At 47.9% G+C, this 22979-nt stretch overlaps 2 protein-coding genes across 2 annotated transcripts; both read right to left on the bottom strand.

Annotated features, from left to right (window-relative positions):
* Nucleotides 1-142: 142 nt before the first annotated feature.
* On the bottom strand, nucleotides 143-22630 carry HOGA1 (4-hydroxy-2-oxoglutarate aldolase 1). The gene is made up of 7 exons (XM_055424939.2): nucleotides 21992-22630; nucleotides 11366-11494; nucleotides 11046-11173; nucleotides 10437-10571; nucleotides 10071-10167; nucleotides 8276-8409; nucleotides 143-1499 (listed from the first exon to the last, which is right to left on the bottom strand). The coding sequence occupies exons 1-7, from the start codon at nucleotides 22200-22202 to the stop codon at nucleotides 1350-1352; spliced, it is 984 nt and encodes a 327-aa protein (XP_055280914.1). The 5' UTR covers nucleotides 22203-22630; the 3' UTR covers nucleotides 143-1349.
* Nucleotides 17180-18158, bottom strand: C12H10orf62 (chromosome 12 C10orf62 homolog). The gene has a single exon (XM_055424941.2). The coding sequence runs from the start codon at nucleotides 18156-18158 to the stop codon at nucleotides 17439-17441; it is 720 nt and encodes a 239-aa protein (XP_055280916.1). The 3' UTR covers nucleotides 17180-17438.
* Nucleotides 22631-22979: the final 349 nt, after the last annotated feature.

Genomic DNA, 22979 nt, shown 5'->3' with positions numbered 1-22979 from the left:
AAACAAGGATTTGTTTACCTTTCTTTTTAACCAGAGTAGCTTTTTAAAACATTTGTCTCAGGTTTCCTGCCACTGGTCAGATTATCACTGAATAATGTTAAACATTTTAGAGAAAAGTGAAAATGAAGTCGCTCAGTCGTGTCTGACTGTTTGTGACCCTATGAACTGTAGCCCACCAGACTTCTCCATCCATGGGATTTTCCAGGCAAGAGTACTGGAGTGGGTTGCCATTTCCTTCTCCATAAAAGCAGCCTTTTAAATTAATGTGCTAGGTGTTTCTAAATATCTCACTTGAAATGTTTTGCCTCTTACCTCTCCCATGGAAAACTTCAACAAGCTTTTTCCCTAGGACACCAATAATCGAATGCTTAATATATGCTCAGTATTCTTAAAGCCTCTCTCAGAGCTGGGAAAAAGCAGACCTTGGGAGCTAAATTGCCTCTAGGATGGTCTTGATATCTGAGCAGGAAACCTAAGATCTATGTAACAGTGGAGTGTTAGTCTGTACATAGTCATGCCAATTTATTAAACTTTATTGCAATAACAAAGTAACTGTTCTTAATAATAAAAGCAGAGTTTGTATAGGCAAGAAGATGGTGTTTTCTCAGGTCAAGTCCCCTTTCTTAATGTTTCACACCTGGGTTGGCTAGCATAGCCTTCTAGAATGTAACATTTATCCACCAGGTGTCATTATTTACCAGTTTCGGTTAAGTCACTGGGCTGTCTCACTGGTACATTTGATGGCTGCGATCAAGGCTAGAGGCAATATGAGATGAATCAAAATAGATTTAGGAAAGGACTACAGTGTAGCTTGGGGGACTTTCAAAGACCAGTGACAGCTTTCTGATCGGATTTTCCGACCTACTGCTTCTCCTGGAAGGAGTCAGAACTAGGGCTCTCAGAATTACCCCAGCTTCTTGCTGCACTGTACTGGACACAGGTTTGTACTCTTAAGCCTAGGCAGTCTTCCTTCCATTAAAACATGGCCTTTCTGTGTCCAACTCCCCGCCACCCCACCACACACACACCCTTCCCATCTGACTCCTGGTTCACGGGTTTCAGGGGACAGAAAAGCACAGTAGAGAGATAAATAAGTCATGTTCCTTCCTACACTGAAGGTCTCTAAAGACCCAGAGTTCAGGATACAAATAGCCAGAGATCAGAGATCATGGGGCTGGGAGAACAGGAAACGAGCATGCCTGGTAGTGCCTGGAAAAGTCTACCTGGAGGACTGAAGTAAGAAGAGGAGCCTCAAACCCTGAGCCCTCGTCTCCCCCACGTTTTCTTCAGGCTGCCACCACCCGGCAGGAGGCTGAGGTGGGCGTGGTCCGGCAGTCCCCGGCGGGCGCTCAGAGCCACCCATTGCTGGCGAAGTCCAGGCGCAGCGCCTCCTCCTGGGCAGGGCTCAGCTCCTGCAAGGGGGAGCGGCAGGGGCCTCCGTAGTAGCCAAACCAGTCCATGGTTTTCTTCAGCCCTGGGATCCCGAACTGCCGGGTCACCTAAGGATCAGTAGCTGTTAGAAGAGACTGGGAAGTCCCCTTACACACACACACACATCCCAGGCATGTCACTTTCAGAATGTTAGGGTTCCCACCCTCCTTCCCCAGTGAAGTAACTCTGCCGAATCTATGACACCCAGGGTAGATTGGGAATCCAGAAGGCAGGTGGGTGGGAGAGACCACAGGCCAAAATCTAGAATGAAGGAAGGTGCTTCCTTTGGTTTTAGAGAAATCCACCCCACTGGGGAGGAGAACAGCATTCAGTCCTCAAGCTGAGACGGGAGAAGGCAGCAGTGCTGTGGGTCTGGGGGCTAGAGCATCTCTGGTCTACAGCCCTGTTCCTGGTACCTGACCTGGGCGCATGGGTTGCGGGAAATCAGCATGTCTACTGTCCCCACAGCAGGGTCCTCCCATCCACCCATCACTCTTCCCTGATCCCCAATTCCAAATGCTTTCACAGGGAAAACAATACATCTGTTGTCCAAAGAATAACCTTGTATCATTAACTTATCTCTGAGCAAGTTCACTTGCCTAAAAAAGGAGGGGTCTGGACAACATGATCTCTAAACTTTTCCATTGTAATGGGAGACCTACTTTCAAATCAGGCATAGAGTTTTACAGAAGTGAGGCATCTCGTTTCTTTGCTTCTAGCATAGCAACTGGTTGTTTCAGGCTGATCAGAAGTGTTAGATTGCTCTTTGATTACTTAAAAAGAAGTAATTACTACTTAATAAGGTTTCAATTTGAGGGAAGTAAAACCTTAGAAATATGGGCTTCATGAAGGGTAAAAATAGAAAAGAGGTTGTTTGGGGTAAAAAAAATTGGGAACCACTGATGAATGACTGACATTTAATAACTATTCACCACTAGAGGCCAGTAGACTTTAGCAAGCTTCCTCCCAGGCCTGGTTCCAGCCATAATATTCTAATAACCTGGGCATGTGTGTGAGTATGTGTGCTCAGTCGCTTAGTCCTGTCTCACGCTTTTGGACCCTATGGACTGTAGCCCACTAGGCTCCTCTGTCCATGGGGTTCTCCAGGCAAGAACACTGAGTGGATTGCCATTTCCTCCTCCAGGGGATCTTCCCGACCCAAGGATCAAACCTGCGTCTCCTGCATCTCTGGCATTGGCTAGAGGATTTTTTACCACTGAGCCACTTGGGAAGGCCCAATAACCAGGGCATTTCACCCAAAACCTGAGTAGGGTGGGAAAGATGATGGAAACAAGAAGTACCTAGAAGAAAGCCTTCTTCCATCATGGGTGTCTGAAGATCTCTGATTTGTCCCTCTTTAGACCCTGAGAAAGGGTGGAATGGTTTGGAGGTAAAAACTATGGAAAGTCCTAAATATAGCCAAGGCAAGAGGCTGGCTGGGTGGGAGGGCAGAGGAAGCACATTGTGTTCGAGCAGGGCAGGGCAATAAGGTGACATCAAGCTGCTCTTGGGGTGGCTGAGCCTACAGCCCAGGCAGCAGAAAGGTGTTCCAGGCATTCCTGAGTGTGTGCCCAGAGCTGGCACAGGACGGGGCACAAAGTGAAGGGTAAAACAAGATGGCATGCCGAGGGCGGCAAGCATCCTCTCTTCCCAAGGGGCAGCATGAGCTGCTTCGTCTGTAAAATTAGGAGATAAAGAAAGCTACTCCATGTCACAAGAACTGGATGAGAAAAATACCACTATTATAAGCAACAAGGTTCTACTCTGTAGCACAGGGAATTATATTTAATATCTTGTGATTAAGCCATAATAGAAAAGAATATGAAAAAGAATATATATGTGTGTATAACTAAGTCACTTTGCTATATAGCAATAATTAACAATGTAATTCAACCATGCTTGGATAAAAAATAAATTTAAAAGATTCTACTATTAGCCCAGACCCCAAGGGGCCTGGAAGCTCCTCCTCTTCCTATCTGGTGGTATGTAGGCTCTAGGACTTTCTCTCTCACAGGGAGGGGAGTGGGAGAGCGGAGGTCCTGCCCCAGTGGAATGTTGGTATGTAAGGTAAAGCCTAGGGCTGGATGGCGCTCAGCCTAAAGGACCTTATTCCTGCAGTTATTACGCCTTATCTATAGGGCGTCCTATGCCAGGAGAGTTTCACAGCCAGGGAAACTCGAGCTTGCTTCCTCAGCTGTCCTTTCTCTACATCTGAATTAATCTGTCCCTTTGAGGTAAAGATATAAACTGTGAGGGACATCTGGAGCCCACCCACCACATTACCTGCCTCACAGGCAAAACTTGACAGAGCACCAAAATACTCAGTCATGAGACAGATATTTAACGCAATATTTTTTAAAACTTAAAAATCAATGCAAAAAAAGCCCACGATGAGGAAAGAATCAAAGTTTTAAATAAAGGCAAGATCCAACAGAACCATGCCCAGAATCTTATAGCCTGAGGCCATTAATTACATGTGCCCCCTATACATGTTTTGCATGTTTTTAATGGTAACTTTTTTTTTCTATAAGTAGATTTAGGGAAAAAAGTTGGTTTGATGTGTTTGCTTCCATTCAAGCCAGGGAAGTAAAATTCTAATAAGTTATGTTTTTGGTATTAAATGAAAAAAGTGTTGCAAATGTTAATGTACCTACTTTAAAATTTTTCAATGTTTTTTCCCAACTACTCTAATATCCTGGGAGGGAAAAATCACCATTTAGAAAACTACCTGAAGAACTTCCCTTCTGATCCAGTGACTAGGACTCTGGTCTCCAAATATAGGGAGCCTGGATTCGAGCCCTGGTCGGGGAACTGGATCCCACAACTAAGAGTTTGCATGCTGCAGCAAAGATTTGGTACAGCCAAATAAATAAATAAAAGAAAACTGCTTAGAGTTTTCACTTCCAGGAAGATGGAATAGGTGTACTTTTCTTTATTCTTCTCAAAAGTAGAACTAAAAAAAAAAAACTAGAGCCCAGGATATTATATAAAAACCAACATAAAATTCTGAAAGGCAGAGAGGAGGAAGACTGACTAGCGACTTTGGGACCCAAGAAACAACACAGTGCCGAGCTCCTCAGCCCAGACTTGGAACCAAAGGAGCAGTGACCCTGAAATGCCAGTAAGCAGAGACAAGAAAAGCCCCACAAAAGCCTGTTCCCTCTGGTCGAAGACAAGGAAGGGGCAGCTGAGCAAGATGGAGAACTTGTGAACAATAATCACTCTACTCCAGCCAGACCCCCAGGAGAGTCAGAACTTTGACCACTGCCCACCCTTAAGGAGGCCACCCTGTCAAACACACTTGAGATGTCAGAGGAGGCCACATGGGGAGCAGTAAGGAAGCACTTCTACCCCTTCCAGCCAGTGAGATATCAGTAGAGGCCTAGTATGGAGTTATTATTATTTTTAAACTCCCCAAAAAGAACCTCCAGGCCCAGATGGTTTCATTGAAGAATCCTAAAAAATGTTCAAAGATATAACATCAATTTTCATAATCTCTTCCAGAAAACAGAAGAGAAGGGAACATTTCCCAATTAATGAATGAAGCTATTTTTATCCCAATACCTAAATCAGACAAAGACAGTACAAAAGAAAAGAAGCAAAGAAAGAAAGATTATATACCAATATCTCTCATGAGTATAGACAGGGAAAACCCTTGATAAAATATTAGCAAATGGAATTCAGCAATATATAAAAAGAGTTATACCTCATGTGCCAGTGGAGCTTATTCCACTGGGATACAAGTCTGGTTCAGTATTTAAAAATTATTAATGTAACTCACCATATTAACAGGCTAAAGAGGAAATAAAACACATGATCATATGAATCAATAAAGAAAAAAATTTGACAAAAATTCAACATCCATTTATGATTTTTAAAAACTTTCTGAAAGCTAGAATAGAGGGAGAACTTCAGCAACTTGATAAAGAGCATCTACAGAAACCTACCATTGTGCTTAACAGTGAAAGACTGAATGCTTTTCCTTAAGATCAGAAACAAGTCAGATGTCTATTCTCATTACTCTTACTCATCTTAGTGCAGGAAATTCTAGCCAGTGCACTAAAGCAAGAAAGGAAATAAAAGGCATGCAGATCAGAAAGGAAGAGATTCAAACATACCCTATTTATAGGTGATATGATTATCTATGTAGAAAATCCCAAGAAATATAGAAAAAAATCTCTTAGAACTCATAAGTGAGTTTAACAAAGTCATATATAATATGAGATAAGCAAGCAAAAATCAATTGGTTCCTATACATACTAGCAATGAACATATGATAGTGAAATTAAAAATACAATATCATTTATAATCACTCAAAAATATGAGCCACTTAGGTGTAAATCTCTCAAAACTTGTAGAGAACTTGTGCTCCAAAAGCTACAAAATGCTGACGAAATAAATCAAAGAAGGTTTATGTAAATGGAGACATGTCCTATTCAAGGATTTGGAGACAACAAAGCAAAAATGTCAGTTGTTCCCAAATTGGTGTACAAGTTTAAGACAATTCCTACCAAAATCCCAGCAAAAGTATTCATAGATATAGATAATATTTTTCTAAAATGTATATGGCAAGACAAAAGACTTAGATTAGTTAAAACAATTTTGGGGAAGAAAAGAACAAAGTAGGAAGAGTCGGTCTAGCTGATTTCAAAATTTATTATACACCTACAATAATCAAGTCTGTGTGGTACTCAGAGGGATAGATCAATGGAGAGAATAGAGAATCCAGAAATAGACCCACACAAATACTCCCAGCTGATTTCTGACAAAGGTGCAAAAGTAATTCAATAAAGGAAAGATCATCTTTTCAACAGATGGTGCTGGAGCAAGTGGATATCTACAGGCCAAAAAAGAAAAAAAAAATGAACCTTGATCTAAGTCTCATACGTTTCACAAAAATTAAGTCAAAATGGGTCACAGGCTTGTAAAACATAAAACTTTTAGGAAAAAGAAAAGAAAAACTTCACAATCTTGTGCTAAGCAGAGAGTTCTTAGACTTGCATCAAAAGCATAAACATAAAAGTAAATATTGATAATTAGACTTCCTTAAAAAAACTTTTGCTCTGCAAAAGATCTGTTAAGAGGATGAGAAGATAATCTATAGACTGGGAGAAGTATTTGCAGACAACATTTTTGACAAAGGATTAGTATCTAGAAGGTATAAAGAACTTCTAAAACTCAACAGTGGGAAAAAAAATCCAATTGGACACTGGGTAAGAAACAAAAATAGACATTTCATATAAATGGCAAATAAATACATTATAAGAGGTTCAATAGCATTAGCCATCAGAAAAATGTACATTAAAGCCACAGTGAGATGTCACAACATGCCTATCAGAATGAAAAAAAAGTCACAACACCAAATGCTGTTGAGGATACAGAGAAACTGGGTCACGCATACATATTACACTGATGTAAATACAAAATTGGAGAGGAAATGACAACCCACTCCAGTATTCTTTCCTGTGAAATCCCACAGACAGGAGCCTGGCAGGCTGTAGTCCATAGGGTCACAAAAGAGTTGGACACAACTTAGCAACTAACAGCAAAAATACAAAATGGTACACTTACTCTGGAAAAAAGTTGGTCAGTTTCTTAAAACGCTAAGCATGCAAACAGTGTACAACCCACCAGTTGTGTATTTATCCCAGAAAAAATGAAAACTTCTAGTCATACTAAAATCTGTTCATGAATGTTCACAGCAGCTTTTAATAGCCCCAAACTGGGAACAACCAGCTATCCTTCAACAGGTAAATGGTTAAAGAAAGCTGTTTCTGGCCACATTCAATAATAAAAAAGAACTGCTACATTTGAATGAATCTCCAGAAAATTATGCTGAGTGAAAAAAAAGCAAATTTCAAAAGGTTCTAGATGATCTTATTCCATTTATATAACTGTCTTGAACTGATGAAATTACAGAAATGAATTTATTTGTGGCTGCCAGGGGTTAAGGAGAGGGTAGGGGGCAGGAGGTGAGTAGGTATGACTATAAAAGAATAGCCTAAGAGATCCTTATGGTAATGGAAATATTCTATATCTTGACTATATATTAGTCAAAATTCTGGTTGTGATATTATGCTATAGTTTTGTAAGATGTTACCATTGGGGTAAACAGGGTAATGGGTAGATGGAATCTCCCTGTATTGTTTCTTATCATTTCATGTGAATCCACAGTGATACTAGAGTAAAAAGTTTAATTTAAAGTATAAATGAAAACATGTCTCCAGGGACACACGTTTTTCTTTTTGCCTCAGACTCCAGTATGGCTCAGCACAGCATTGCCTGCACTTGACCGGCATTCCACCTTGCCTCTTCTTGATTTACCCAACACAGACTTGGGGTACATGGTATGACTGCAGAATGGATTATTTGAAGACAGGACTCTCCTGGGAAAGCTGGGCTCTGAATACCTCCAGGCTTCCCACGCCTTTATTAATCTGTCATTCCATTTTTCAGGATCTGGCCCCTTATAAAGCTGACATAAAGGCCCATGGTTCCCTCTCTCTAGGCAGTGTATCTCTAAGTACGGTTCCAGGATTCCCTATGTCACAGTCACCTAGGATGTTTGTCTCAGTGACTATTCCTGGGCCTAAAGGAGCAGAATTTTAACCAGTCCCCTGAATGAATTCTAATGCACACTTAAGTTTGAGAACCAACGGGGCTCGACTTTGTCTGAAGTCAAGATTTTCTGGAGAGGCACAAAGAGTTTCCCACACTGGGATGTTCTCTAAAAGGCCTTTTTGAAAGAGGAGAAACCAAGGAGGGACCCCTGTGCCAGCACTGGCTCCTGTTCCAACAAGGACACAGACCACCCCCACGCTGGGCCCACGGGCTGGGAGCTCACCGCAGTGTTTGGCTCGATGAGGCGGTGCTGCAGTTTCTGGGCATCTTCCCATTGCCCTGTGAGGCAGAGTCGCTCCAGCTGGCACACCTGAGCCCCCAGGACATTGGCCAGGGCACACACGCCCCCCACAGCTCCTGCCACAGGGTAAAAGGCAGAATATCAGTTAGAGCCTCTTCTCGAAGAGAATTCCAAATCCTGGTCCCCAGCACCTCTTTGTTCTGGGAAGTCAGGCTGCGGATTTTTAGGCCACCGGTGAGCCATATCTGAGACACGGTCTGTGAGTTTACAGAGTACAGATTTCCAGAGAGAACCTTGCCAGCATATTCAAAGTAGAATCCCACAGGCTAAGGGGCAAGGAACAGAGCCTGAAGGCTGACTCAAGGACGGTTCCTCTCCCTCATCCCCCTCTCTCCCATGGTAAAGTCCCACCTGCCAGTTGGCACCTCCACACTCCTGTGATTGCCCCCTGACTCATCAGCCCTGGAAGGGGATGGCATGGATAGGAAGCCTCTGCTCTATGGAAACTGTATTCCCCCCAGTGAATTCAGCCTGGGACAGTTGTTGGGGAGGAGAATGAGCACTAGACTTAGTCAGGAGACCCAGCGTTTCCTCCCATTGGCTGTGTGAACTTGGACAAGTCATCTAACACTTGCCGATCCTCTCTGTTCTCATCTGGGCAATGGAAACAGGCTGGCTGTGATATCAGAAGTTCTGCCACTTCTGCCAGCCTGTTTAGTGTGATTCCAAAGCTAGTTAGGAGTGACTCAAAGCAGAGAGGCCTCAAGACTGGAGAGTGTGGGCATTTCTCGTGAGTGAATATAACTGCTGTTTATCAAAAACCTATTGTGTCAAGGGCTATGACAGACACAGGGCCAGTGCTCTCTAATCCTCACATCTCCCTGCTTTGCCAAGTAAGAACTCAGGCTCAGAGAGGTCGTTTACCTTCCCCGGCAGTAGTGAATAAATGGCAGAGCTCAGATTCCAGCTTAGATCTCCAGCCTGCAGAGCCAGTGCTATTTCCACCTACCACACTCAGGAAGGAAGCATAAATGGGTCTCCTCTAATTCTCCCCTTTAGACACTGTGACAGGGCAGAGGGGAGTTATGCAGAACCTATACCACAAGCCAAAATCTGCAGAGACCAGAGAAAACATGAAGCAGCATTGTCCCCTGCATCGCTGGAAAAGTAACTCAAATCTCAAATCACTGGGGCTTCAGCTGATGGGAGCAGGTGCTCCCCTCCCCTCCAGGGCCCAAATCCAATCTGAACTCAGGGACCTTGACCCCAAGCAGACAAGAGCACTTGGTCTAAATGGTAACATTCCTAGGATCCTAGACTGGAACAGAGTCTGATCAGCCAGCTGAAGGTCCCCAGGCCAACCCTGCAGGCCTGACAATTCATTCTGGCCTGGGCCCAGGGAGAGAGGAAAATGCACTCCCAGACTGGTGGGAAGCGCCCCAAGGCCTCTGTCCTTAGAGGATGATTTACAAGGTGAGATTAAAGGAGCTAAATTTGTCACCTAAGCAGGGAGCTTGGGACTTAGAACAAACTGCAGGCATCCCCATTAAAGGCCAGAGGATTGTTCACCGCCACCCTCCTCCGTCTAACAAGGTCACTTAGAAGCATCCACTATTCAGATAAGTAAGTGGTGAGACATATCTCTGAGGTTTCCCAGCAGGCAGGCTGGCAAAAGCCCCCTGTCCACACAGTCCTGGCCTTCAGCGTCTTTCCCAGCAGAACCCAGCTGCCTGTATCATGACCACTCGTCACAGTCTGAGAGGAGTGGGAGGCCTACCTATGGCATAGCTGGCCAGTAGGAAGCCAGCTGATCCAGCCAACACCTGGAAATCCTGATTCCTGGTCTTGTGAACAATCAGCCCAATCCTGGTCACCTGCAATAACAGCCAAGCTAGTGTGAGAGCTGGGCCCACAGGCTCTGCTGCGGCCTGGCTTGGGGCTGGGGGCTGGGCAAGTGTGGGAGAATGAGAGTCGAGGTCCCAGAGAGATGCCCCCCTTGATTCAGACGAACCCCAGAGAGCCCAAAGGACAGAGGGAACCCACACCAGAGCCCAGGACTGAGGTAGGTCCTAGAGCTGCCCTGAAGTCAGTATCAAAGGGGAAGAGAAGGAAGAGTCCCCGGCTGAGGGCCACTGCCACTCACATCACCCCCACTGTCCTTGATGCCCACAATATTGGGGTGCTGGGAAAGCGTGACCACCGCATCCACCGGCAGGTCCAGCCCCGTGTTGGCTGGTACACTGTACAGCACCACGGGAATTGGAGACAGGTCAGCCACCTGAGGGGTGCAGAGAAGAGAGGGGAGGGCAGCTGCCCCAGGCCTGAGGCGGTCGGAGCCTGGGTCTATGCAGGACTGCCTGGACTGGCCCACCTCCTGGATGAGAAGTCACAGAGCTGTGCACCCTGGTTGCAAACACTGATCCTGGGTGATACTTAAGAGTGCTTTCTGTGTGCCAGGCACAGCTCCAAGTCCTTTTTGTCTTGATTGATCTTAATCCTCCCTGGAGGAAGATTCATTATTCCTCCCATTAGAGAGGGGAGGGAAGAGCAACAGAGCAGGGTTAGGTCAGTTGCCCATGGTCACACAGCTGGTACCTGGTGGTGTCCCTCCCCTCTCCCAAGCTGCCATTCATGGGAAGTCAGCTCACCACTCTGCTCTGAGCTTCTCCCCTCCCCTCCCTAGGCAGAATCTCTGCTCCACCCAGCTTCCTCTGGGCCCAGGCCTCAAACCCACACCCCCACCTTAACCCACCTTGGTGTAGTGGTGAATCAGGGCGGCACTGCTCATGCGGCCACGATAGTAGCAAGGGGTCACCACCATGGCGGCGTCAGCCCCGACCTGGGCCATGCTCACCGTCATCTCCACCGTGGCCTGAGTAGCTACAGGAGAAAGAGAGAAGTCTTCCCTACAGGCCATGGTGGGCAAGGGCAGGAGGGAGAGGACCAGACTAGGACCGAGGCAAGCCAGGGACGCAGCAGAGATAGAGCAAGACCTAGACTGAACCCAGCTCCAGGCCAGGGAGCCAGCCCCCCACACCCAGCCGCCGCCAGGCCCGGGCATTCAGGCCTCACACTCGCAGCCGGAGCCAGCCAGCAGGAGCTTGTCCTTGGGCAGGGCCTGGCGTGCGCGGCTCACCACCTCCAGGCGCTCGCTGCTGGTCAGGAAGGGGAACTCGCCATTGGAGCCCTGGACCACGAAGCCTGCAAGAGAAGCCACACCTTACCATCTGCTTGTGAAAAATTGGATGTGGTCTTAACTCACCCGGGTTCCTACCTCCCCAACACCACTGTTTTTCATACATTTCCTTCCCATCTTTGTCCCGAGGCAGGCAAAGTGTTGTAGCCTGTTGCCGTGACAGTGTTCACACCATTTTTTTGTTTTAATGAAATATTTCAGCAAACCAAAAAGAACAGATAATAATATAATCCACATCGGTGTACCCAGTACCCTCGACAACCTCCCCCCATCTCTTTCTCATCTCTGGCCTGTCTCAAGTGTTCGTGGTTCCCATTCGTGTCTTTTTACCCTTAAAACACATATCTGGAGCCATAAACAATAGATAGTAGGTTTTTTGCCTATTAAGACTTTATAGAAATGGAATCACATAATCTTCTGCTCTTTGCCATTTTTGCTCACCATTATGTTTTGTGCCTTGTCCACAGCAGTACAGAGAGCCCTGATTCGTTTTCATTGCTATATAATACTCTCTTGTGAAGTTAGACCACAACTTTGTTTTCATTCTCCTTTTGACATTTAGAATATTTCCTATTTTGCTATTATAAACAATGCTAAAACCAACAGTTTAAGAGTTTCTCTCAGTTTAGATACTTAGGTGTGTAATGGCTGAGTCACAGGTAAATGCACTTTCATGTGCCAGACTTCTAATTAGCCAGTCCATATGTAGCAGCACATAGAAAAAAACTGAGTGCTCATTCACATCAATACTGAGTATTGTCAGAACAAATTCTTGCCAATTTTCTGAATGAAAAGTGGTATCTCATTATTTTATTTTGCATTTCCTGTTTTATCCATCATTTGTGAGGTTTCTAACATTAGAGGTGTCAATCATTTCATATCCACAAGAGACCAGTAGAACTGATGCTCTTCAACTGAATCTAAAGGGAATGTAAAACCATTTTCCTCTCAGCTTTTTTCATTTAACTTTCTCTTTCCTCTTCTTTCTCCTCTCCATTCCATCCCCAATTTTTTCCCTTAAATGTAGCATACAATACACGAAGATTATTAATAAATAGAAGACTGTCAGGGAGAAAGGGAAGAAAGTGGGGGCTATAATGATATACAAAATCACTGCCATACAGTTCTGACAGATATCTGATTTGGAGGTTCCTGACAGTCAAAGCTAAAAGGGAAATGTAGTCAGCTGACAGACATGAAGAAATCAAGATAAAGCAAAGCAGCTGGCCTGGAGAAACACAGATTTTCCTGGCACTGGGGCCGAGAAAGATTGTTCCCGTGAGTCATCCTTAAGGGGACACAGTGTCGGTGGGGAGTCAGCTTTACACCACAAGGCTTTCTCTGTGCTGTTCACTATCCCGTCAAGTCCACTGAGCAGGCTGCCGGGAGAGCTTCCTGGATACTTAGCATTTCTCCCCCAGTTTCGTGTCTTGGTAACATTGCAGGAAACATCTGGAGGCAAATAGCTTTCTGCTTCTGTTAGATCATCGCCTCAGCATCATTTCCTCCATGTCAGACTGGGAGCCCATGGTAGGAGCCTTCTTCTGTCTCAGTGGTCTCTCAGTGGATCATCCCAATCGCAGAGCTGCCAACCCCAGAGAGGGCTCCAGTCCAGCCACGACAGGACCAGTAACCTCTGGCTAAGGGTTTAGAGGTTAAGCTTCTGCTCCTGCCTCCCCAAGCCCTCTTGAAGGAGGCTTCTTGCTTCAGACGTGTCTCTAGCCATGATCACTCACTCCCAAGTCCCCTTTCATTCTGGTGGCCAAGTCCGGAAACCTCCATGTCCCACAGGTGGACTTGGCCTCAACAGCAGGACAGCTGGGTCTTAAGTTTGGCTGAGGGTGGGAGCAGGTGGGCGAAGCAGGCCCTGTGCTCAAGACTCCTAGTGGCCTCTCCTTGTTTTACTTAAGGGAGCATCCAACCCAGACCTGACTCTCAAGAAGGCAGTGAGTCCAGGCTGGGGAAGAGGAAGTGTGATAGAGTCAGGCAAGTGCTGGACTCAAGCCCCTCTGGCTGTTGGGCAAGTTACATCACTCTCTGAGACTCCGGACAATAAGGGCACTTCAATCCTATCTTATAGAGCTGTCTTAAAGGCTCAAATGAGAAAATGTATGAGAAAAAAAGCACTTTGAAGTCTGTGAAGTGATACTGCAAAGAACCCCCTCCTTTTCCTTGACTAGATGTCCAGTTCCAGGCCCAAAGTGCCGCTGGGTGTGGTGGCGGGGCTAAAGAAGAGGAAAGACCAGAACTCTGCATGGGTGGCGAATGGGGAAAGTGAGTGCTGGGGAAGCAGGGAGCAGCAGAGTTGGCAACCAGAGCCCAAGTTTAACTCCCCGTGTGGCCCCTTGCCAGCTCTGAACTCTTGAGCAAATAGCTTAATCAAACTTCAGCTTCCTCAACTGAAAAATGGGGGTCATTTTAGTGCCCTTTTTAAAGTTGTGTGAAGTTTAAATGAGATCCTATTTACAAATGCCTACAATAGACAGAACCCAGCACTCAAGTAGCTCTAGTCATTATGGAGTCAGAGGAAGTGCTCAAGCCTTAAAACTGGAAGATGGCAACTTTCAATCTGAGGAGGGGGACGGTGGTTGGTATGAGAGGGGAGGCTGCATTCAGGGACCTCTCAGCCCCTCCAGCTCTGAGAGGAAAGAGGCTCATGTCAGAAGCTTCTCTCCCTTGCCGCATGGTTACTCTGGGTGCTCTAGGAGTCAATGTGGCCTGATAAGGGGAGTTGGGTGGAGGCTGAGGACACACAAGCAACAGGGTGACTTACTGTGGCCAAGAAGAATCACAATCTCTTTTATGTAAGGAGCTTCCCTAGTCAGTGTTACACACCTTGGCCCATCATCATTGCCACCTCCTCCGAGAAGTCTTCCTGGAATCCAGTCTTCCCTGAGCATGTTTCCTCTGAACTTCTCTTGCCTGTTCCTAGTCCTTCCCTGCTGTCTACTCAAAAATGCATGGAGATCCTCAGAATCCTTCAACCTCCTTTACCCCCACCTGTTGGGACTAGGAAAAATTTCTCCAACTGGCCTCTGCTGTGAAAAGAGGAAATTGAACAGACATTTTCCTAAGTCCTCCTTGGCTTGAGGCTTTGGAGTCACTTTTCAGGCTTTTCCTCCTCCCCTTTGCTGATCTCTAAACACTCCCTTCCAGCCAAACTGACTGTCAGAGGCCCCCAGACACACGGCCATCTTCCTGCAGTACGCCTTTGCTCCTGCTCTTCCCTCTGCCCAGAACACCTCCTTAGTTGCAGCCCCCCACATGCTGCAAGGACCTTGAAGCCTTCCTCAGCGCCCCTCTCCACTGAACTCCACGGTGTTTTGTCCTTGCTCAGCCCTTGTCTAGAAGAATCTAGGTCAAGGATGGCATCTGCCTCATTTTGGCCTCCTCTGTGACACCTAGCACACTGCCTGTTGACCTATGTGTTGACAATTGGTAGTATAAAAGAAAAATTACCCCAAACCTGGTCTGGGGCAGAACTTTTTTGCATGATGTAATTCATAACCTCCCACTAGGAAGAAAGGAAAGTCCCTGATGAAATGTTGAAGCAATTTCCTAATGAGTTTTAATGGAATTAAGCCTTGATCTGGGAAACCAGCCACCCTCCACCCCCCGGCAGACTCTCAGGCAAGAGGCTAGTGACTGTTAACTTTTCTTTGTATCTAGTCTAACAATGATTTAACCATTCTCTTTTCTTATAAAAATATCCTCACCAAGAGTTTATACTTGAATTGGCTCCTTAGAAGCTATTTTCCTTGAAGTACAACTGTAGTAAAACTTTGACATGAGCTCATAACTGAATTGTCCGATAATTTTTTTACTTTTAACTTGAACTACCTTCAGATTTACAGGAAAGCTGCAAAAATGGTACAGAGGATTTCCATACATCCCTGACTAAAGAACAGTGATCAAAGCCAGAGAGTGAACATGAGTACAATACTAACTGCAGACCTTATTTGAAATTTTTGCCAGTTTGGAACTTTTTAAAAGCTAAGATTCCAAAGTCATAATTAGCTAATCTGAAATTTTATGTATGAAGTTTTTAATAAGAGATTTAAGGTCTTTCAGATAAATGCACATATTTTAACAATCATTTTCAGAAGCCAAAACTCACTGCTTTTGGTTTCTGTCTAATTAGCATCTTCCAACATTTTCCAGCACGATTGGCTCCATTTTTTCCCAATTAAGATTTTTATTATGAAGTACCTTACACACATACACATATCAACGTTTATATAGTCACTGATTAGTAGTGTCAGAAATATTCAAATACTCCTAACTGTGCTCCATAAAGTCACAATTGACAACATTTAGAGTGTTTCTAGATTTATCCATTCTTTGCAATGATTCTAGGCACCTCCTTCCTGGAGTTTGAGGCCCACAGTTTGGAAACCAATGATAAATCCATAATAGATACAAATGGTAAGAAATGTCTATGTAAAGGAGACACTGGGGGTTAGACAGTGCCCTGTAGCTGACTTCTCTCGTTTCCTGGGGAAGACAGCAGTCTCCCTTTAACGGCTTAACAGGGAGATCACCACTTGCCCCAGAAATGGCTTCTTGGGACCCAGAAAGAGGAGGTAGGGAGAGTCCCAGGCTTGCGGGTGGGCACAGAGCATGTCAGGACATGTGGGAAGAGGACAGGACAACTGTGAGAGACAACAGTTCAGGGGACAGTAGGCATCAGCCCAGGGAGCAGCGCAGGGCAGGGATTAGGGGTACGGGCTTTGGACTCAGGCCACACTGAGCTCTGACCCCAGCAATATCCACCTACTGTCTATGCCACCTCTGGGAAGATTACGCCTCTGAGCCTCACCTGCAAAGTGGAGACGACGTAATTCCTTCCTCTTGGGACTGTGCCCTAACATGACACAGAGCGTGGCATGTACTAAAACCTTTAAAAACGGTGGTGGTTGGAGGGAGGGGTTTCCTTGGTGACCCAATGGCTAAGACTCCATACTCCTAATACAGGGGGCCCAGGTTCGATTCCTGATCAGGAAACTAGATCCCAGATGCCGCAACTAAAGATCCCACGTACTGCAACTAAGACCTGGCACAGCCTAAATAAATAAATATTAAAAATTTTTTTAAAGGCAAGGGGAGCTATTGTAGTATGAGTGATGCAACTACTTCGTAATACTGCAGCAGTGGCAGCCCCAGCCCCAGCAATAGCAGCGTAAAGCAGGAGAGAGAGTACACAAGCCCGATACTGCGGCTCTGAAGGCAGCTGGTGGGGAGGCACCAGTACATTCGCAGTGGGGGAGCGGGGAAAACAGCACCATGGGAGCAGCACAGGGTGGGAACAGCACCGAGGGGACTGTAGACCTACAGCCCACCCCTACTTACTTCCAACCCACACCTGACTTCCCCGTACCTCCCAGCTCCTGGCTGCTTCCTCCTCCTCTGGCGGCAGCAGGTTGATGGGGGTTGAGCCCTGTGGAGATTTCCCATGCCCAGAACCTAAGACCCCAGAAGCTAATTTAGGGATCCTTGAATCAGCCTACCAGAAGAGGACTTGGAAGGAGGAACACTCTCCCCAGAGGCTCGCCCAGGCCCGGGGCTAGCCACAGAGCCTCCAGACTCCAGAGGAAGGGTGTGCAAGGCTTTATTGGCTCAGCTCAGGCATTTGGTATCCATGTGTTGCTCTCGGCTGCTCCTGGGATCTGCCTCTCCCATTTTCTCTCAGGGGTCTTCAGGGGCCTGTGAGTCTGCCTCAGTTACCACAATTCTCCCCAGCTCTCCCTCATCAGGGGCCATCAGGGGCAGACCCCACTCATGGAGCTGAAGGGGCCTGAGACCCCTTGTGGGGGGCCTGAGGAAGAAGGGACTTGGGCAGCAGCATCTTATTCTGGGCCACATAGGTTGCCCCATCAGAGAGATGGGCCACACAGGATGCCTGTGTTTGTGTGCCAGCCCTGCAGGGGGAAGGGGCATCTCCATCTGTGGTTAGGTGGCTTTAAAGGGGTGGTAGGCCTGGGGGCTACGGTTGGGCAGGCTGTGGGACTGGTGGTTTGGATAGCCCTGGTGGCCATGGTGGCAGTGGCTGTGGTAGGTGTGTGTGTGGTTGGCACCAGCTACAGTGGATTCCCGCTGAGTGAGGAAATTCCCCTTCAGCTTCATCTCCACCTCCTCGAGGGCCTTCAGCTCCTCCTGGTTGATGTCCTTGGTCTCCAGGTGGCCCGAGTTCTGGCAGGCCGTGGCCCGTTGCAACATGGAGTTAGCCAGCTGCTGCCCCTTGGTGTCAATCTCCTTGGTACAGGCGGCCACAGCGGCCCATGTGGCCTCCTCTACGGACGAGGACTTCCCAGACTCCTTGTGGGTCTCTTTGGTCACGGAAGTCCCAGACAGTCTCTGCTTGCTGGTGAAGGACTCCCGGTGAAGGGCCATGCCCTCGTCTCCTTGCCGCGTGGTGAAGGTCTCCACGCGAATCGTGGTGCTGGCCTCCCCGCTGCCACTGTCGGGCTGTGGAGCGGCGGCGGAGCTGCTGGGCCCGGCAGTGTTGAGGCCGGCTGTGTTGCTGGCGGCCAGCTTCTCCTCGGAAAGACGGCTAAAGTGCGATTTGATCCAACTCTCATTCTTCGATATTTCGCTCTCTGTTGGCTCCTGCACCTCTTGTGTGGTCTCAGAATCTGTCTTTCTTTTCCTCTTCCTCTGCATCCACAACATGAGGCCTCCACCTCCCAGTAACAGGGCGGTCCCCAGCACCACCCTGCATGATGGTTGCTGGATGAGCTCCAAGAAGGTCTCCAGGACCCCACGCCAGGCGGGCAGAGCTAAGAGCACACTGGGCGTGAGGGAGCCCAGATGGTCTGGTTCATGCTTGAAAGGACAGGCTTGAGGGTATCTGGCAGGCAGGCCCCCCACTGCACCCTCCCTAGGATGCCCCTCCCGCCTCAGCAATGACACTCATTGTGAGGAAAGTGGTTGAGGGGTGGGGTGGGGAGAGACCACACAATCCTTTATGTCCAAACTGACAGGAACAGCCTGAGGCCCAGGACCTTTCTCCCACACTGACAGATGTTCCTGAGGTCAGTGAAACAGTAGCTTCCCCAATTCTGAGTCCCTTCTGCCTCCTGCTTGGGATCTATTCTGCAAACCAGGCCTTCTTATCCTCAGTCTTTGGTTTCTTTTCGTCCTCATCTGGTGGTCCCCAGGGGACAGAGGCTGCTGGGTCAAGCTGGCCATGGTTGAAGGGCCTTCTTGACTGGGCTGGCATCCATTCCTTGTTGCCTAAGCCTCGTGTCTCCCCCCATGCAGGGTCTACCCGCACTGTCGGCTCAGAGCATTCCATCTCCACTTGCAGCCACCAGCTCCATTACAGAGATGGCCCAGAAGAAAAAGAGAGGGGCTCATTCTGAAGTAACATGAGGTTACAAATGGGCTGAGAAGGCAGAAAACACAGAAGAGGCGACTTCATCCAGCCCCAGATCCCTGGGGCTCTTTCAGGATGGGGGGCTGCTACCTCTTGCCTTAGTGATGCCCCTGCAAACCCAGACTTTGCCCTACTCCTGACTCCCCTGTAAATGCGCACAGCTCAGGTGATGAGTGGGTGGCTGGCTGGCCAGGCTCTTGTAGTTACAGACAACCGAGAGTCTGGCCCTCAATCCCAAGATATAACTTGGGCCTCAATCCCAAGTTATAACCAGGGCCTCTCAGGGTAGAGTCAGGCCTGGGTCACTTCCAGAGGCATATAACACATTTTTTTAAATGCCAAAATATGGTTATAAAAATTGTGATATTTTAAACAAAATATTTTATCTAACAAATGAATGGCTTCAATATACACAAATATTAATATGACACCTTATCATAAGAATCCATGGTCTTGCCTACATAATAAGGGAATAAGACAGAAGCTTCAAGTTTTATGGGAACCGTCATCTTTCTGCTCCTGCTGGAGTAGTTCTGGGGTAATCCACTAACCTCATTTGGAAATAACAATTCAAAGTTCATCTTTAAGGTTGTTTGTGGGTGTGAGTTCATGGACAAACGGCCCTTCTGCAGAAACCTCTCCCTTTTTTCTTCGGTTATAAGTTTTATTTAAATGAATATTCTTTATTCAAATAATTAATACAAATTAACAATGCTAAATAAAAGTTACAGGCAATGTCTTCCAGAAGAATCTCTTAACTCTTCACTGATTCCTCAAAGACAGGTTCCCATTCTTTTTTTTTTTATTCTATCTATATTTGCTGTCATGACCAACTCTTTGTGACCCCATGGACTGTATCCTGCCAGACTCCTCTTCCATGGGATTCTCCAGGCAAGAATACTGGAGTGGGTTGCCATTTCCTTCTCCAGGGGATCTTCCCAACCCTGGGATCAAAGCCAGATCTTCAGCATTGCAGGCAGATTCTTTACCATCTAAGCCACTCAGGCAGCCTATTGATCATCTTCTCTTTGGAGGACCTTTAATTCATTGCAGGACGCCCTGGCAATGGGTTATGTGATGGGTCCCTCCCCTGCCCCTGAAACCTGGGCTGCAAAAAGAGGCAAAGATCCAGCAAGAGAGACACAGATTTTCGAGCTAAAGTGGCTCATTGCCCCTTTCCCAGGCATTCTGACTGCATCCTGGGAGCTGTGACAGGGCCATATAGCCCGATGTTCTCTGTGCTAGGGCCTCAGGTTTGGGCTCCTTAAGAGAACTGCGTTGAACGCTATGGACCAGTTCTCATTCTAAAATGAGGAAACCGGATTAGAGAGTTTCAGTGATTTTTCCAGCGTCGTTTTAACAGGCAGAAACATACTCCTACAAGTCTTCTAACCCTGGATGTTGGGCTCTTCCACACTGCGCCCTGCTCCCACGTGTGTGGGGGTAAGAGAGAGCTGAGGTGGGAGCTGACGCCTGCGTAGGTTGTATGGGAAATGAACCGGTGGCTAGTCTGCCAAAGTCACGGCAGCCATGATCCCAGGCACCCCAGTATCCCCTTGCAGCAGTGAGTGGGGTAGGGGAGGGGAAGGAAGGGTGCAGAGGAGTCTGGGGTGCACACAGACCCCAGATCAAAGTCCACCCTCCCCATGCCCTGCACTAGAGTGTCCTTGAACCTGGGAGGTGAGGCCCAGTCTTCTCTCAGAGATTCAAGCAGCTTCTTACTTTGTTTCAAGAGAATCAAGCCTCAGCTCAAACCTTCAGGCTCCAGTGAGCTGGCCCCAGCACCTTTGTGTCACTGCTCAATGTGGGCATCCACAGGGTACTCACTGTGTCCTAGGGAAGGGTCACATTGCCTGAGCACAGAGATATGAAAGGGGTCTCCATTAGGCCAGCAGGTGCTGTCACAATGTGTCTCTGCCCACAGTGGCGATTATACTGTTATTCTAATCAGTGCCATCATTCAAGTCCATACCTGCTAATGTATATCACCCTCCACAGTTTACAGCATGCTCTCACTTGCATTCTCTCAGATTTTTCTCCCAACCCTCCTAGGATGTGGCCATTATTACTCCTACGTGTCAGATGGGGCAACTGAGGTCTGGAGAGATTTATCTCACAGCTAAGTCAGTGGTTGAGCTGTGGTTTGAATTGAGAGTCCATGTTCTGAACTGCTCCACTGCATCAACCTGGTCAGAACCACTCCATTCCCAAGCTGGTGCTGCGAGTGCTAAGTCACTTTAGTTGTGTCCAACTTCCAACTCTTTGTGACTCCATGGACTGTAGCCGGCCAGGTTCCTCTGTCTATGGGATTCTCTGGGCAAGAATACTGGAGTGGATTGCAAGGTCCTCCTCCAGGGGATCGAACCTGTGTCTCTGATGTCTCCTGCATTGGCAGGCAGGTTCTTTACCACTAGCACCACCTGGGAAGCCCTGGGAAGTTGGGGCTGACCAGGGTCTATCTGTTGGAATCTGGTCTAGTGGAGGGAATTCATCTGTCGGCAGTGGAGTAAGCCAAATGTGACCGTGCAGCCTGACCTGAGTTCAAATCCCACCTCAGCCATTTATTAGCTGGAGTGACCTCGGGCAAGTGATCTCATCAGTGTGAGCTCCAGCTTCCAGTCTGTGAAATGGAGCGACTGACAGCACTGCCTCGGGAACTGCCTGGGTGCCAGATGAGGGTGGGCGGGGCGGGATGATGGGCGGGACTTGCCCGTCTTCTATCTTTATTTATTGTGCCTGTGGCTGTGTTGCATGCTGAGTGTCGCAAACATGATCTGTCCCTCATCTCAGAGAGGGGAGGACCCTGTGTAAAGGGGGAAACGAGTCAGAGGGTGCAGAACAGAAATTAATCTGGCCAAAAGAGGCTTTGCCCAGAAGCGGGTGCTGACAAGGCTTTGGGGGAGATCATCTTTATTCCAAGATCACAGGCCAGCAGTTAGCTTCCTGTCTGCTTCCTGACCCCAGACCAGTGCCCCCCTGCTCCTCTCCTGTAATGGAATGACCCCCAGGGTACACGACTGTCCGTGAACAGCTCCACAGAGACTGTGTACCCTCCTCTGGTCGCTGGCTGAGGAGACCAGGGTCATTCACACCCCTCCAACTCCCCCAGTGGACAGACCCCACTTACCTCGGAAGGGAAATGTGCCCAGTTTATGCAGATTCTCCTCCAGTTTCCCATAGTCCACCTCGGCCGTGGCAGTGAAAGGGGTGGTCACAGGCGGGTAGATGCCTGAGAGGTCCATCCTCCTGCCCTCCCCTGTGGACCAGCCCCCCAGGGTCCTGGACAAGACCCTGCTCAGCCCAGGCCTCACAGAGGACCAGACTCGGGAGACCAGCATCTCCGCAGGAGGCTCAAGATCAAGCTGGTCTCTGCCCTCGAGGAATGCTGAGTTTGGACTCTTTCCTACCCCTGTTAATGATCAACGTTCTGAGTTAAAAATTTGCTGCCCCCTGCCCGACTGAAGTGACTTAGCAGCAGCAGCAGCCCTGACTTGTTGGCCCTCGGGCAGGCCCAGGCTGGGTGTTTCCAGGGTCAGAGGCTAGGCCTATGGTTCCAGGGAGGTCCTCCCTCCCTGCAGAGAGCCTCTGGAGAAATGCCACAAGCCTGTGTCCCTCTGGCCAGACAGAGGACTGGTTCCTGGGGTCTTGACACTAAAGGTTGCCTCCAGTGGAGCCTGGGCCCTCCTCCCTCAGTTCCCAGCCCCAAAGCCAGAAGCCAGGCTGGCTTCCTGTCTTCTGCTTGGCAGTTGCGAGACTGGCTGAGCTGCTGGCTGAGACAACCCAGCCCTATGGGAGGTGCCGCCAGCGGGGTGAGAAGCTGCCTGGGATCTGCCGCCCCTTGACTGCCCCGATCCCCTGCCAAGCTCCTCCTGCCGAGTCTGCCACATGACAGGCCTGCGCTGGGCATACACAGCCCCACTGGAAAGCTGTCACCAGGAGGGGGCCCCAGGAAGAGTGCATTACGAAGCTGATCCACACTGGGTCTTAGGAAGTGGGGTGAGAGGGAAGAGGCAAGGAGAGGCCTTGGGTAGGAAAACTAGCAGAGCTGGCTCAGGGAGGGCGGAAAGGCTCCAAGTTCCCCTTTCGCCTGTGCCCATCCTTGCTCCCAATCTTCC

Source organism: Moschus berezovskii, chromosome 12, assembly GCF_049115385.1.
Source record: "Moschus berezovskii isolate FMDL1 chromosome 12, NW_MosBer_1.0, whole genome shotgun sequence".
Lineage (NCBI taxonomy): Eukaryota > Metazoa > Chordata > Mammalia > Artiodactyla > Moschidae > Moschus > Moschus berezovskii.
The sequence above is the reverse complement of the archived record's forward strand: the minus strand, read 5'-3'. Positions and strand labels throughout refer to the sequence as shown.

Coding starts and splice junctions, on each gene's coding strand:
- C12H10orf62 (XM_055424941.2), bottom strand. CDS start 18,158: ATGTTGTGGATGCAGAGGAAGAGGAAAAGAAAGACAGATTCTGAGACC.
- HOGA1 (XM_055424939.2), bottom strand. CDS start 22,202: ATGCTGGTCTCCCGAGTCTGGTCCTCTGTGAGGCCTGGGCTGAGCAGG. Junction 10,168..10,436: donor TCAAGGACAGTGGGGGTGAT/GTGAGTGGCAGT, acceptor CTGTTATTGCAG/GTGACCAGGATTGGGCTGAT. Junction 8,410..10,070: donor ACTGGCCAGCTATGCCATAG/GTAGGCCTCCCA, acceptor ACCCTGTGGCAG/GAGCTGTGGGGGGCGTGTGT.